The 16,877-nt window shown below is 39.7% G+C and overlaps 2 protein-coding genes across 3 annotated transcripts; one reads left to right on the forward strand and one right to left on the reverse strand.

Annotated features, from left to right (window-relative positions):
- Positions 1–1,623: 1,623 nt before the first annotated feature.
- On the reverse strand, positions 1,624–8,939 carry pkmyt1 (protein kinase, membrane associated tyrosine/threonine 1). Of its 2 annotated transcripts, none has more exons than XM_057359156.1 (8): positions 8,873–8,939; positions 7,821–8,266; positions 7,388–7,625; positions 7,019–7,292; positions 4,751–4,857; positions 3,966–4,138; positions 3,271–3,488; positions 1,624–2,305 (listed from the first exon to the last, which is right to left on the reverse strand). In XM_057359156.1, exons 2-8 carry the CDS (start codon positions 8,187–8,189, stop codon positions 2,020–2,022), a joined length of 1,665 nt encoding a protein of 554 aa, XP_057215139.1. In that variant the 5' UTR covers positions 8,190–8,266; positions 8,873–8,939; the 3' UTR covers positions 1,624–2,019. The 2 variants fall into 2 exon arrangements, with proteins under 2 accessions (XP_057215139.1, XP_057215140.1); XM_057359157.1 differs by having other exon boundaries at positions 8,817–8,905.
- On the forward strand, positions 8,931–16,764 carry LOC130569483 (elongin-B-like). Its single transcript, XM_057359158.1, has 4 exons — positions 8,931–9,019; positions 14,483–14,617; positions 14,801–14,909; positions 16,170–16,764. The coding sequence occupies exons 1-4, from the start codon at positions 8,996–8,998 to the stop codon at positions 16,304–16,306; spliced, it is 405 nt and encodes a 134-aa protein (XP_057215141.1). The 5' UTR covers positions 8,931–8,995; the 3' UTR covers positions 16,307–16,764.
- The last annotated feature ends 113 nt before the right edge of the window (positions 16,765–16,877 follow it).

Genomic DNA, 16,877 nt, shown 5'->3' on the forward strand with positions numbered 1-16,877 from the left:
TATGGTAAATTTCGTGAATTAATTATTTACCATAATTTATATTAAGTTTGTTTATGGGCTAGTTGTCATGTCTCTTTAAATTTTAAACGCCCCGCCCCACGTCTAAAGACCGCTAAGCGCAGGACGTCGTTGACACGACTGCTTGATTGGCGTCGCTCCGGTGAAGCTAACTTCACCTGAAAAATGGAGAATAATAAACCTCCACTCGCAGTCTGGAAGAGGAAGCTTCTACTTTTTTGAGGGATAATTTTCTCTCTCTCTATATCGTTCCACTATATTTATCAACTCCATGTCGGGGCTTTTGTATTCCTTGCGTAAATGATTATTAGGCCTGGTTCTGGGGTGCTAGAGATCTCGATGAAGATGAGTGACAGCTTTTTAGTCATTATAAAGGGAGTGCTCGTTGTGCGGTTTCTGTGCAATATATACTCCATTAGAATTGTATAAAACTTGTTTTTCATGCTGATAAGACCAACGGCCACATACACGCTGGGAAGTTTCGGGAATTACATCGGTATATAAAAGCTATGATTGACATATTGATAGCCATAGTTAATTCCTGAATAAAGCAGACTTTTGGACTGAAATGGTTGAATAGTCTGCTGACTGACAGACTCACTCATCACAGTCCCATGCCGCCACCTCCTGGATGTAACTGTAAACTGCACTGAAATCGAATACCCACAACACTAACACACAGACTGACAGCCGGTCTTGTCACAATTTATCTTGCATTTAAACAAGTCTGTTGGAACAAACATTATTATCACAAAGTGTCAACCATAGTTGTTTTTAGGGAAAATAGTAAGTACTACATTGGTAAATAATGCTAGAATTATTCTGTTGGACGTACACTACTGTTCAAAAGTCATTTCTGTTCACCAAGCCTGCATTGATTTGATCCAAAATACAGTAAAAGAAGCCTGTTCTTTTATGTAAGCCTGTTTTAATCAATAGTATATAGTTATGCATATTATGATCAAATATTCTTCATCCTATTTTACATCCTTTAACATGTTCACCAAGTTTGGTAGCAACCGCATGAATCCCCTAGGAGGATTATTTAAAAGTTCATGACATGCACTTTAAGTTATTTTTCTTTTGTAATTTTACTCCAAAAAGCAAACAACAATAAATAGAATATTTTCTCAAAGATGAATAAAAAATGAGCTAAATTATGTACTCAATATTTGTTTGGGGCTCCTTTTGCATGAATTACTGCTTTAATGTGGCGTGGCATGGAGGTGATCAGCCTGTGGCACTGCTGAGGTGTTATTGAAGCGCAGGTTGGTTTGATAGCGGCCATCAGCTTGTCTGTATTGTTTGATCAGATGTTTCCAATCTTCCTCTTGACAATACACCTTAGAATCTCTATGGGGTTCAGGTCAGATAAGTTGGCTGGCCAATCGAGCACGGTAATATCATGGTCAGCAAACATGGGCAGGTGCCAAGTTCGGCTGCAAAAGAAAATTGGCATCTCCACAAAGCTTGCCAGCAGACGCAAGTATAAAGTCCTCTAAAATCTCCTGGTAGACTGCTCCATTCCTTCTGACTTGATAAAACACAGTGGACCAACACATGGTACCCTGGTGCCTTTCAAAAAACATGGTGCCTTTCAAAAAACGTTAACATAAATGTGTTTATTTGATATTCATTTATAATTACAAGTTTGTTCATTTTGTGGAGTATTTGACAGTTATTTTGCAAAGTTTGCCTCTGCTCAATGCATTGTACAGTGGATGCAAATAAGATTACAAACATGTTGCTGAATCCTTTAAGAATTAACAAAAGATATATTAGCCTTTTAATGAAATACAGCTGTTTGCTGAATTTGAAGTTCTTATTTGTACTGGACAACCCTCCCCCATACCCCCCAAAAAGAAACATCAAACTGGTCTAAAGCACCTTACATGCCTTTAAATGACTCCCAAAATAAAGCAAAAGCACATTTATCGCACAAAAACAGGCCGCTACTTCTGAAATGACACCATCTGTCCATAAGAGAGATACTCTGAGAAGTCATGGCTCACTATCTAGGCCGACCTCATCAAAAAGAGTGAGCAAGTTTTTTGGCTCAAAGTTGCTTTTATTGGACAGTTCAGGGTTGATCCAGCTTGTGTTTCGGCTGTGTGGCGAGTCTGATAGATGGTGATGTATGCTGTGATGAATAGGGCTAAGACTGCTCCTCGAGTGGACACTGGAGGGAGTGTGTGTTTGCTGGCAGTGTGTTGGTGTGTGTGTAGTGCTCGTGTCAGTGTTTGGCAGTGGTGTAGAGGTGCTGCCCGCGGACAACCTCGCCTCGACTCTGTACAAGTAGAAAAAACAACAAGAGATCAAAATCATACAGAGCATGTTGACTTGAAAATCTTCTGATGCAAACATGGGTGGTGTTTGCCGCAACGTTAGAGAGCTGTACAGTAATATTAACTTATTTAATATTGAAGCCATTTATCTTTCCACGTTGAACAAAAATGGGGAGAGCTGACAATAAATATAACACAAATATTTGAAGGTCATGAATTATATATAAACCTTCAATGACTGACTTTTTTGTGCTTTGAAGCCTCAGTCTCCATGATCACTGCATGGAAAAGTATGACCGGAGCAGTCGTAAAGAGATAATCATTTAATCACCCTAATGTCATTCAAAACCTGTTTATTATTACATAGGACTACCCTAGTGAAAAATAAATATACTAAAATGTATTTGAAATACATTTATTTCATGCCAAGTATACAGCAAATCCATTTACATCTTGTGTACTTCATGAAAATACACTGCGATTGTATTTGTGGGATACTAAATTGGTACACTTAAAGTCTGCTACATTAGAACAACTAATTTTGTACTTAATATACTTTAATTGTGCAGAAATAGTGCTCAAGTCCAACTAAAGATACATGTAAGTGTATTTGATTGTGCTAAAGTGGAACTATTGCAAGTATGCTTCAGGTACACTTTAAATATCTTGCGTTGAAAGATTGATTTCATTAAAACAATCATAAAATCCTTATCAAAAGTGACATTAGAACACATTTTTATTTAAACACAGGCTTAATATGAAGAAATGTGCATTGTGTATAAATAGTTCTCCAAATAATGTTTAATAATAATTTTATATTAGTAAGTCATGTCAGTAAACATGTTAATACTTTTAAATATACTTGGCACGAAATAAATGCATTTTAAATGAATTTTTTTACTAGGGTATTCCTTCATCAACAACTGTAATAAACCTTCCATAGCACATTTTGCACAGTGAGTTGTACCTGTGTGAGAAGATGGGAGAGTGAAAGGGTTCATCTGGAGGAAACACACAGTCATGAATGAGAGGGCTGTCTGAATCCGAGTTAACGTTGCTCAGATCCGTTTCTCTCTCCCAACTGTTTTTAGGAGGAGTACTGGGTGGTGAGGATGCAAATGGAAGACTGAAGGTAAATGGATGACTGAGGGATGAAATAAAACGCCAACTAGCTGTAAGAAGGGACTGTAGAGGAAAAAAAGAACAAGCAGTAATGTTAATGCTCACAGTCACATATTTGTAAGTCTCGTGGATTGTGAAAAATAAATCATTCCTGGTAAGCATGAAAAATTGAGTGTGAATGCAGTCACATTTGGAGTCTTTGCACTTGACCACGTGTTCTCAAATGTTCTAGTGGGCATGAAGATCCCAAGTGAGCATGTTATTAATGCGCATTAAAGTTGAAATATTTATTGATCCGTTTGGCTGATAAAATACTCGCAAAATGTGACCATTTGGTCGCAGTCTAGAGCCCAGCTTACATTTTACAAACTGAGGGCCGATTAAATTCTCTTGCCGTAATCGCCAGGCGCCATCTGTAAAGCTTACTTTAAAAATGACCTGCAATATTCCATGAAAGCACATAAATGAGTGTTTTTCGTTTCATTTTTGGATTGAATAGAATTAAAAGCTCAAAACACACAGAACTGATGCCACACTTACTTGACAGCTATGGAATAGGAATAGGAAGCTTTCGATGATGTAGAGGGACAGCTGCCGTCGCCATTTGTATTTGCACACAGAGGGCAGAGATAGCAGCTGCGATGCTGTAGCTCTGTCACAGGGCTCTGGTGTCAACATGAGGCATAGTACATACTGCAGCTCTGCTGACAGCGCTGAAAAATACATACAAAAATATTTCCTACAGCAAGTACATAAATATCGAGTGCGTTCCTAGTGTGCATGCGTACTAGTACTTTAAATGTCTGCGCCATTAAACCACTCATTTTGTTTCGATATCAATCTATAAACATGTTAAATACATGGAAGGGTATGAACGTCTGGGTACTCAAAAAGTAACACGTGTGACTTAAATTTAATTCTGATTTTTTGACAATTCAACACAGGAGTTCTTCCTGTCAAACTATCAAGTAAATGTGCCACGAACCACCACAGATGCTGCAAGCACAGTTAGGTACAGTATCCACATATTTCTACTATACCTTGAAAAGGACAAACATTTTATGACATTTTGAAATTCTCTTGTAATGCCCTTTTGCATTTCCAAATAAAAACAACATACCTGCCAACTAAGGCACTTCAGTGGGCCTTTATGGATTTAGGCTGCCTTGGTTTTAATTTGTACAAATTGTATTGATGCAACTAAAGATATTCCAGCAAAGTGTAGTACAGTAAGTGTTTGTCTTCAATATTCAATATTTTGTTTATGTGAGTAATATTAATTACGCAATGGAATATGAAAAAGCAGATGCTTGATAGTAATGTACCATTAGTGAATTCAGCGGGCAAGTGACCCTGTCTGAGCTGTTGCCAGTCATCTCCACCTTTAGGAACCTCAATGTTACAGGCCAATTCCAGAATAGACACTCCTAAACTAACAGAAAAGACAAGACATGTTTATTCACATATAACACAACTTGTTTAGAGCCATAACAAAATCTATAAATACAATTTGCAATACAAACACGAAACGGTCTGACACAACACAATAATAGAAATATTAGCAATACCAAGACATAACAGAACTCTCAGATCAGGGTGTGTTTTACAGCAGAAGGACATGGACCATACAGTAAACAAACATTTTCAGGGTTTTTCCTGCATAGAATTTCTTGCCGCCTCCACTGTTGCGGCATTATGCCACAACGGGGCGTTGTTTTTCAATAAAAGTGTTAAGGTAGGCATGGTAAGGTGACCTACATATGCATGCGTGTACAAGACCAGGATGGCGCGAACTCGGTCTCATTTTGAGCCAGGAAAACCCCTGATTTTGTGTTCTATTAGTTTAGCTCATTTCATAAATATCCAAAGGAACAACTGGCTGATTGTTTCACTGCTGATAGGGTGATATCCAAACATTAAAGCGAAAGAAAGATGAGAAACAAGCAGGAAAAAGAAATGAATGAAAATAAAAAATGAAGAGAAATATATTATTCTGAGATGGAACAACTAATATTCTGCTTTATCGTCCCAACCAAACAATAGGGAGAGGTGTTCTTGGGATTCCATATGGGCCATTCTACAGAATTGGTGCAAACTGCTGTCCCACATAGAAAAACACATTTGAAAAGCATTAAAGTATTCAAATCATAGTTGTTTACTAAGATCTATTGAAACCCACAATAATATTTAAATGATCAGTAAGCTTAATATATATAAAATCATAATTTAGGGCTCCAGACTGCGACTAAATGGTTGCATTTTGCGACCAGTTTTGGAGACGGCGTGAGCGCATGTGCGACCTGCCTATTTGGATTTTGTTGTAGTTGTTCCATCTCATGTGAAAAGACGAGTAGATCGTGAACCCTATGTGTGTGAGAAGGGGAGAGCTGCGCGGCTGGGTGACTGAGGTTTCTCGCTGTCATGGCGTCGGTGACGGATTTTTTGAGCCGAACGATTTGATATTGAGATGTTTAAAATGAAACTAACAGCGGAGGAGTTCAGAATAGGTCATTTATCTGTTGATTACTCGAGACAGCGCTGAATCATTTCCAATCAGTTCACAACAAGAATGAACGACAGGCGAATGCTCTTGTTAAGTTTATGTGAAGTTATCTTTACATTGCGTTGTGAACATGATAAAAGTGTCCTTAATACACAATAAAATCACCATAAGAACGTATTAAGACGAGCCCTTTCGTTTTGCTTGAACACTGTAAACAATAAAATATATACTTTTTCATACAAAATGACATGCACGTTTTTTTGGTCTGGTGCATTCAGAGTTTAAACAGTCTCTTTACTTAGCCAGCTTCTCTGTAGGCTCTTCCTCTTTTTAAATGACGAGCAGAACCAAACTACTGTTACCTGCAGTTAAATGCATAGACAGGTAGTATTTTAAAACTGTTTTAACACATATTTACATTTCTGTACAAATGTAAACGCATTTAAAACATTTTTTTTATGGAGTTTTCCAAAATTTTAGCACGGAATTAACAAAAAAGTCTGCAGATTCCGTATGTACCTGGTATTGAGTAATGTCATATCCCTCTGAAATGAAAATAAAACTGCACATTGTAATTTCTGTGAGTCTTTTTATAATCAAAGTATTTGTCAGTAATACAGCTATTTTGGGGAAAAATGTCAATAATTGCATTGCGCTCCTAAAAATGTCAGTCAGGGGCTACAGCGCTCCTAGTAAAAAAAGTTAGCCTGGAGCCCTGTAATTTATTTGGTACTTTCAATTGACCCTTCGCAAAGCCCGCCCCCTTTTGCTATGTCCGACATCAGCCAAAGCGCTCCCGCTGCACTTAAGAATCTTTTTTTGTGAAATAAACATTTCTGGAAAAATAATGACGTGTCCTTCCGGCCAAAAGCAATAAGAAAGTCTGCAATATTTATTTGAAGTATATATTCAGGATGTGAAAGTAACGCGGAATAAAGGTAGGCCTAGCCTACCGTACCTTTAAGTGGCTTAACCAAACACTTCACACAAAAAAGGATCCACAGCTGGAAGCCCACTGTGGCATGAGTTAAACACTAAACAGGGCAATAAGAAATAAACAGCAAAGCAACCAAGAATAACATATACTAACCTAAATATGTCTGCAGCAGTCCCATACCTCCCTCTTAGCAGCTCAGGGGCCATGTATCTGGGGTCCCCTTCCTGTAAATCATCCTGGTCTCTCTCTTGTTTTTGAGCATCACTCGATAGCTTTATCAACAAGCCAAAGTCTCCGAGTTTGAGGCGTCCAGACTTTGTAATGAAAACATTTGCTGGTTTGATGTCCAGGTGGGCAAACCCTCGAGCATGAAGATGCTCGAGTGCTGAGAGAATGTCACACAGGTATGTCCAGGCCCATGCCTCACCTGACACAAAACGCGCACAAACACTTAAATACTGCTATGAAAACACTTTCTTCAGAAAACTGGCAACAGGATTTTTTTCGTAGTGTGCAATATACCAGTATGGGATGGCATTTCTTCAGTTTGAACCAACAGATTGTTGCAACAGAGCTCAGTCTGTATGTAGAGACGACCACCCTCCTCCCAGGCTGCGATGAATTCCAGCACATGAGGGTGTGGATACAGTCCCTCATGACTACGAGCCTCCTTTATGCTCCTCGCTCGCTCCCCCTCACTGCGGAAGCGCTGTGCCGAGCGCTTGACGGCATACTGACAGCCATCCAAAAGACTCACAACCTTATAAAACACGAACACAACAGTATTATTTCTTATTATTTACAAACACCGCTGGAGTTTGGTGGTTCCGTTTTAGACGGTACAATTTTCGCAAAAGATGCAAGCAACTTTGACAATAATGCATACAGCAGAAATAGTACGAGCGGAATGCTTTCCGAACACATCCTAGTATTACGCCCATTGGGTGTTTCTCACCTTAAACACTTCACCAAAAGAGCCTTGTCCAACCAAGCCCAGATTGACGAAGCACTGGTCGAAAAACGACTGCGGTCGAGACGGATCATAAACTGAGCGAGGAGCAGGTGACTCTATAAGGGAGCGTGACAAGGGCGTCCACGGGACAGGCCGGTGGGGGAAAACTCGACTGAGTGGGGGGCATCCTTTGGACGGGGGTCGTGGTGGTAAAGAATGAGAAAGCGGACGGGGGGACAGGGAGGAAGATGATGTTGATGAAGATAAGGGAAGTCTGCGTTTCCTCAGGGAGAAAGACTGCTGGGCATGAGAGAAATGAGTAGGCTGTGGAATGGGAGAGCTGACCACTGTTGTCTGATGGGAAACCGACATGAGAAATACAGACAATAGGCTTCACTAATGTAAATGCAGACTCGAAAGAAATCAGATGCTCCTCGATATCCAATAACCTGTAATAGAACACAAGATGCCTCGATAAACATTTCATTTCAAACATACAAATACAACATAGCTGGCAGACCAAATTATTTGAAAGAATGTTATGGTATTACACGGGTAGTGTCCAAAACTCGCTCATTCTCCTTCACTAGTTGCCTTGCTGGTGAAACGATCTTCCAAATGTAACGTTAGTCCGCTCAACCACATCTCTCTCAACATTCAAAAACAACTCGTGAATGCTTGACTGGTAAATGTTGATTTATCTGACGTACAAAAAACCTCTCTCAATCCGGCTTTGTAAAAACTAGTATCTCGGTATATGTGAAGCACTTATTGCCTCCTATTGACACATCGCTTTGTTTCCTTTATCTTCTCTATATACGTCGCTAAATGCCTAAGTTAATTGTAACGTTAAATGTCCAAAACACAGCACCATCTTAGTAAACACGTAATACCACAGTACCTTTGGTTACTGTACGTTAGTGCTGTAGAAAACGGACCACAAAAGTTTTAATGAATAACGTGACCAACCATTTATCGGTTATCTGGTGCTTTACTTACTTATAATACTTCGCTTCTGGGTGTTGTTAAATATCGTCGTGTAATTCATCACTTACGTGTAGCATGTTTACTTCACCATGATGTCTCGCGCCACGGTCAGATTACGCGCCAGAAGCAGATAATGACGTATGCGCAAGGACCGGTGCATTGTGGTCTAGGGGCGTACAGTGTGGCGGTGAATGGTGACTGCAACCCCAGAAATGGTGAGTAAAACTTTTTTAACTAGGTGAAATGCGCGACGTTTGTTATTTAATGTTCCTATTTCGGTTAATTTGTTATGCTGTAATAAGTCACTGGTCTGAGAACGGCTGGTAGAGGCGTTGCTTGTCCACTAGTTTCATTTGTTTATTGCATTCAGCGTTGTGTCCATCGCTGCGTCCCAATTCGCCTACTTATACTATGCACTAAAAGTATGTACTGCTTTTGTAATGGAAGAGTTATACATTTTAGTGTGTAGCAAAACAATACGCACACACTGTGACACTGGTCCTGCGTCCGAACTCGCATACTGTGACAGTACGTACTGAATTTGAATAAGTACCTACCTATCGGCCGTTAAAACAGTATGTTCTATATAGTAGTGATATATAGAGTGATGAGTGGGAGTAGTATGAATACATTTCGGACCATAGATATATAGATACCCCATATACATATATATATATATATATACAGTACTCGAGTTGTAAGAAAAATCAGGGGGGATGGTGGATTGGATTTAACGTTTAGGGACATATCGTTTGTGCTGATGAAAGCGCATATGGTGGGAGACCAACGGGTTACCCTTTTGATTATTGTTTAAACACAAATATAATTATTATATTACTGTAAAACAACATGCATGCTATTGATATATTGCGTATCAATTATATTAAAGTATTTTTCCACTGGGTGCAAGTGCAACTTCATACTCATGATACCTATAAATCTATTGGGAATTCATCTATTAAATGTTGAAACAAAACCTCACAAAACATTGTAAATGAACAGGAATCCTCTCAAGTCAAGTCAATTTTAATTGAAGTGCAAGAACAAATGGATTAAACAAATGTACCATTTACAAAATCTGGTTATGGTTATCCTCTACATAAAGAAAACCATGGCATTATGGTTTTGTTAGAATGAGCAGACAGTCAAGTAGCCTACTGTCAAGTTAGTTTTTTTTTTATAAAATAAGAGGGCAGTCACCTAGCCCATATTCAATTAGAGAAATGTTTACTATTCCAGTAACAGGGTTTCCCCCAGAAAATGTGTTAGTTTTGTTAGTCTTTAATTTCATGAAAGGAAAAGTAATGGCTAGTAATGGCTTTCCTTGCACTTGCCATTTATATGTTGGAGAATGTTTGGCGAACGATGATAGATAGCGCGATGACATTCCACCAGATGACGCTGATCGGACAGGACAGAGTAACACGGCGGATATCGCTCATAAAAAATATTTCTTTTTTTCGACTTAGGTTAGTTAAGGAGGCAGGCGTGTGTTGCTTAGGTGGCCGCTGTAAAGTGCTGTGGGAAACCCTGCAGTAAGATATTCCAGGTGAAACAGAAACCAAATCTAACATTAACTTTGTGAATGTAAAGTCTAACCTGACGTTAGCTAGCTAACTGGCGTTAGCTAACAGGAAAAAAAGCTCCAAACTAACTAACATCCAAGCCTACTTTACACTAGTGAATGATTCTTTAACCTTCAAACTTTTCTGGTATATTTAATAAACAACCTATAGATGTTTTTCCAGAAAAATGTTCTCAATAGCCACATGTCTGAGGCGCGATTCACATTTCGCGTCTTTTGCGAACACATAATCGTTATTTTAAATGTAGACACGCGGCAGGTGTGCGCAAATAGGGAGCGACGAGGTCACGACGCGCATACGCTCTTATTTTTTCTTGTCAGTCTATGGTGCGCGTGCACGAGAGCACATCGACGCATACGCGTTCGGTTTGTGCGCCTAACGCCAAATGGCGCATGACAGAGGAGAACATATCGATTAAACTCGTTATTTTGGTTTGTTTTTCGCACATAAAGTATTCTCGCCAGGAGGTTTTAAAACATGTTGAACATCATGTGGATGAGTAAAAATTAACACAATTTTGATTTTGAGGTGAACTTTTCTCCGCCGTTTCTGGGGTCACTCCAAGCACTCTTCTGTACAGCCGCCACTGTGTTGCCAGTATACCAAAAGTACACTCCACCATTCGTATGGCCCTGGACAGCCTGTAGATGTACACCCTTTTCTCTCTGACGATGTTCTGGCCAGGATGTGGGTGCATCATGTGCCATCTGAGTGGAAAGGCTTCATCTGCAACAAATACATGTAGCATAGGCCCCAGCTGTTCTGCACCTGCGAGAGGTGTGACCTCTGGTAGGTCAAGACTGCCCTGGCGGAGAGATTTTCCAAATGCTGAAACAGCCAATGTTCCACCATCACCTCTTCGGCCATAAACCCCAACATCCACCACTATACCAGCGATACCGAGCATCAACCAAGGCAAGAAGCACAATTGAGAAGGAGCCTTTGTAATTGTAGTGTAGGGATCCACTGGAGGCAGGGGCCTGGATTACTATGTGCTTTCCATCAACCAGGGGCGCAGATGGAATTTTTTAACTGGGTGGGACCAAGCTGTCAGCAAATGATTTCAACTCAGTTAGTTATTTTGCGTAATTTGGGCTTTAACTAGTGCTGTAGTATTTACTTTGCGTAAATTGGGCTAATTGTTTGCACTAAAAAGCCATTAGAGGACACTTATTTGAAATCATGGATAAACAACAATGAACAAAAGCCATTGGAGGATTCTTATTTGAAATCATGGATAAACAAGTATGCTTATCACCCACCAAAACGTCATGCCTTCTGCAAAATATGTTTTATTTAAACATAAATCAGTCAATTTACCTCAGTCAAATTATAGAGCACAATGGGTTTGATAATAATGTAATGCCAGGACCCTAATTTAGTATTGCAAGATCAGATTAATCATTATTTCCTGACAATAAATTGTTTGATTTATCCAACCATTCTTTTTGTGTTAATTCGCTATTTGCCTCTGTCCACTCACCTAATTGCATTGTCGTGCTCTCAGTGTTTTGCTGTGTTTGCTAAGTGCAAAAGACTAGCTATACAATTATATAACAAAACGTATCTGCCACATCTGGGAAAAGTCAACAGGCTTAGGACACTTACATTGTTTCGTTTTTGAAAAACGAAGTGATTGTTTTTTGTCTCTTCGTTGCCTTTATGTAACAGTTATGCAGTGCAGTCTATTTTTTTTCAGTCCATAAAATTCACCAGCTCGGTCATCGACGATGGCATTTGATCACTATGGTTACTGCTACTACAGGCACAATTGAGGCAGCTAACAGCTTCTCGTAGGACCCCGGGGGCGGGGTAAGGAGTCGTAGCAGGCTAGCAGCACACAGAGAGCACAGAGAACGTAAATGTCGGTGGCTGACCCGGTTCTGAAGCAGCAACGGCAAAATAATTAAGGAGCAGCGGCCCTGTCTGCCACTACTTAGGCTAATGTAACTTTACATAGTGGAAATCCTGATTGATCCTCAGTTTTACCGATGTTTGTCGCTTTCGTAGGGAAAGTGAGGGGGACGGATCGGGATCTGAGGGGTTCATTTACCCCGTCCCTAGCACTATCTTGTGCGCCTTCAAACCCCCCGTCCCTAGCGCTATCTTGTGCGCCTGCCATCAACTGCTCCAACACAGTTAGGGAAATTCCACATCTTCATGAAATCAGCTGCAATTTCTCTCCAGCATTCCCTGGTGGGTGTGGGCATGTACTCTTCCACAAGGTTGTCCCATATGGCTCCAGATACATCTTTCACAATGCCTGCAACCGTTGAGTGACCCACACAATAACTGAAGGCAATGGTCTTAAAAGAATCCCCAGTTGCAAGATACCTGTAATAAATGTACATATATACAGTATACAGTCAAACCAAAAATTAAGAAGTACTACTACCACATTATAAAACAGTGTTAGACAAATGTATCAGTTGGTAATAGTTATTCTACACTGCCTTTTAATTTCTAATGGTTGCATTATTACCTCAGACAAATGCATATACCTGCTGTGCAGGGGATATAGTTTTACGGCAGAATGTCTGTTTGCAAAAGCTGGGGCCAACTTTTCTTAGAAGATCATCAAACTGGTCTTTGTCGACTCTGAAATAGGCTTTGAATCTCCCATCGTCCAGACAGAGCTCTTGGATTAGTTGATGAAATTCACCATGCTTTTTAAGTGCTTGAAGAATGGGATGCACCCAAACTTTGAAAAAAAACCCACCATAAAAGGGCACTTCAGAGTGTAAAGGCAAAAAGGGCATGTGCTCTGCATAGGTTGAGCCCTATCTGCACGTGCCTGTGCATAAGGTACACCACATGAATTTATTGTGAATCAACAGTTCACCCCCCCAGAATCCCCCCCCCCCGCATTTAGGAGGTTGCCTGTTTTTGGAAATAATCGTACAACTGTATCTGTCTATAATAAATTTGATCAAACTAAAGACTCTTCGAAGATACGAAGTATACAATACTACTCTATAGGTACTCAAGATTAATATTAGATTGGCAGAAATTGCATGTTACAACCGCTTAAAGAAAACAAAAAGGTTCTATAAGCCAATCAGCATTTTGAATGCACACAAGAGGACCAGTCAGGATCAGCTTTCTTTGTCGTGTGGCTGGGCTCCTCAGTGACAGTGAGAAATATCTGAGGAAATGGTGCAACGCAAAACAATGTTGTAAATGAAACCTTAAGTTTGACTGTTTTATTGATACTCTTGTCAAGGAGAGCAGCTCAAACTACAGTATTTTTTGGTTTTGTTTTAGGTTTTGTTGAGGAGTTTATTTTTATATTTAGCTATATACACAACACTAGCCAGCTCACAGCTCAAAAATGAAGAAGGGGCATGATGTTACCCTGGATTTTGACATAAGATGGCAATGAAATGCTGCACTTTAAGCTACCTTGAGTAGTTTTTTTTCAGTCCATTACCAAGAATCTTTAAGGATCATATCACACATATCAATACCAGTACATGCACCCAAATACACTTTTTTAGGGATGCACCAAAATGAAAATTCTTGGCCGAAGTTGAATAAAAATGAAACACTTGGCATTTCTTCTATTTATTTAGCCAATTATTTCACTATTGCATAAACTGAATCATCAAAATGCTCCCGTCTGAAGTAAAGACGCTTTCGTCCAGAAATTGACTCCCGCTCCACAGGTCACATGTCGTGTCTTTCTCTGACACTTTAAAATGCTTCCACACACTGCCGACATGTTTGCTGCATTAATAAAGCATTCGCGTCTCTCTCTCTGCACTGGTTACTGCTTGATTGCATCAGACGTCATGTTCGCTAAAATGTATTCGGCCATATTTCACTTTTTAATTTTGGTTGCCGAACATTCGGTGCATCTCTGTTCACTTTTGACATACTCAACCAAATCAGATCCCAGATAGCAAAGATAATTAATTTAATGCGGAATCAGTGATGAATTGGTTATTCTCAACATTGATTCAACATTAAATCAATTGTCTTTGCTATCTGGGATTTTAATAGAGAGTGGAAATAAGGCCAGAAACTCATGTGCTTCTTTTATTATTAGGCCCCATTTTAAAACTACTAATCAAACTCCACACCGTTTTACAGGATGTGTTCTTAATCATCCGGCATCACAAGACCACAATCTTGACAGATGCCAAAGAATCCACAACTGTCTATGAGCTGAAGCGCATTGTCGAGGGCATCCTGAAGAGATCACCTGAAGAACAAAAACTCTACAAGGTGTGAGCTTAAAAATGTTTTTTCAGTGTTGATATTTCAGCTTTGTCCTGTGTATTTTACCCCATTCAAATGTTTGTTTTGTTTAGACTTTAATAGTCTATTAGAGCAAGGTACTACATTATAAATGTTTTAGGAGACCATTGTGTGAAATTTGGCATGATTTCTATGTTATATGTGTTTTAGGATGAGCAGCCGTTAGAAGACAGTAAGATGCTAGGAGACTGTGGCTTCACGAATCAGACAGCTAGACCAGAAGCCCCTGCAACTGTAGGACTGGCCTTTCGTGTCAGCGGTATGTGTCTTACAGAAACATCGAAGACGCTCATAATGAGGCCCACATGTAAGAAGCAAGAAGCAGTGGGTTACAGTGCATTTTATAACCGCTAAGGGGGTTTTAATCACTCTGCTTTGAGTCGTGCCTTACAACACCCCTTAGCTCAGCTAGATGGGGCATTTAGGTACTGCGGAGGGGGTGCAGGTGATCAGCAGAACCAAAGAAATTATAATACACCGGCAAACTAAGAAAAGCAATCACAAGCCTGGAACACGATAGCCAATGGATGGAACGGCGTTTCTGCTATATTCATTTTGCTGTGGCATGCTGCCAATCCTCCCTGCCACGGCTGCAGCTTCTCTGACTGACGCAGTGTCCATTCATTCCTAATTTGTCCTGCCAGTGTTGCTAAGTTAGCAACTCTTTTGCATGAGGTCTTGCTCTTCCGGCAGAGGGATCACCTCTCTCGGCGTCCACTCTGTGCAATGAGCGGCAGGGAGAAACAGCACATTCAGTTCACCGTACCGCAGCCGGCTTGTGAATGAAAGAGTACAAAACAGCGTTTCCAAAACCTGTCACTGTTACTGACTGTTTAAATATAGACACACCTGTTAATAAGCATACTACTTCCACCTGGAATGCAATCACGGCACAGACACGAATGAACGGTCCACGAACACACTGGACCTTTAAATATATGAATGAAATATGAAAGCAAATGTAGTCCAAATACATTGAGGGACAAAATACCAGATCTGGAAGCATCACGGACAACGCATCAGTGAAGTCGTGCAGAGGACCCACAGCTTTACTCACACACTCCATGTCTTGCCATGAACAAACTGCCTAGTTTTTTCAATGACCCGAGCTTTCTCCTGCTCAAAAAACCTCTGTTATATTTTGTCGTGAACCCCACATGGTGAGGGTCTCTGTAACAAGCTCAGCCTGTGTAGATGCAAGATACTGTCTCTTTTTCCAACTGAAGGAAAATGCACTTACACAGGGGTCGACATTGCAAGAATTTCTGCAAGAGACTTCAACAGTACCAAAAAGTTTCCCATCTCCGGGTAAATCAACTCAGTTGGTTGAACCTTCTTACGGAAATGTGTCCCTGGTGTAATACCACACAATCACTTTGGATCCTTCACTACAAATAAATGTTGTCTAAGATCATACATTTTGTGGATTTATTTAGCTTTTTTTAGACTGATAAAGTTACTATCTGTCATTGTATGGGAAGGTGCTTCTTTGCTAAAATAATACATTTTCCCTTCTCAGACGAATCATTTGAGCCCCTGCAGGTGGAGCCATTCTCTTGCCCTCCTGAACTTCCTGATGTTATGAAGCCACAGGACTTGAGCACCACCGTGATGAGTAGAGTTGGGGGGACTGACACCACCACACATCATGACTAAGCAAATACAAATTTTAGGGATTTAAGAAAAAATTATTCCAGTCCCTGACTGCTGCTTAAATAAGTCAATTAAAAATGGTAACATTATTATTGTTTGTAAATGCTGTCTTTATAATCTTGACATACATTTCTGTCTCAAGTGACCTCGTTTTGTATACCAAACGTTTTTTATTTGGGCTAAATAATATTTGAGGGACACTTTTTATTTAGGAGACTGATTTTATCATTTGAACAAAGAATTGAGATCTAACCACTCAATGAAGCATTTGTAATGCATATGCTAATGTATATAACAATGCAGATGTGCATTTATCAGTTTCAGGGTGTAAGCTTTTTTATTCATTTAACTTCTGAATCTGAATACCCTGATCTTTTGTGCATCACGTGTTTTACATTTTTATGAAGATTTTGGTAACCCCTTATTTAAACAGTCCAACAGATTATTAAATTACAGTTTTGCATCAACTGTGTCTGTTCCCTTTTTGTCCTCTGCATTTGTTTATGTATTTCTTCTTGCACCCTAGTATTTATTACATTTTTTCTCAAACCAGTTACTTTATAAGCATAGTTAT

The sequence above is a fragment of the Triplophysa rosa genome, linkage group LG18 (genome assembly GCF_024868665.1).
Source record: "Triplophysa rosa linkage group LG18, Trosa_1v2, whole genome shotgun sequence".
Classification (NCBI taxonomy): Eukaryota; Metazoa; Chordata; class Actinopteri; order Cypriniformes; family Nemacheilidae; genus Triplophysa; species Triplophysa rosa.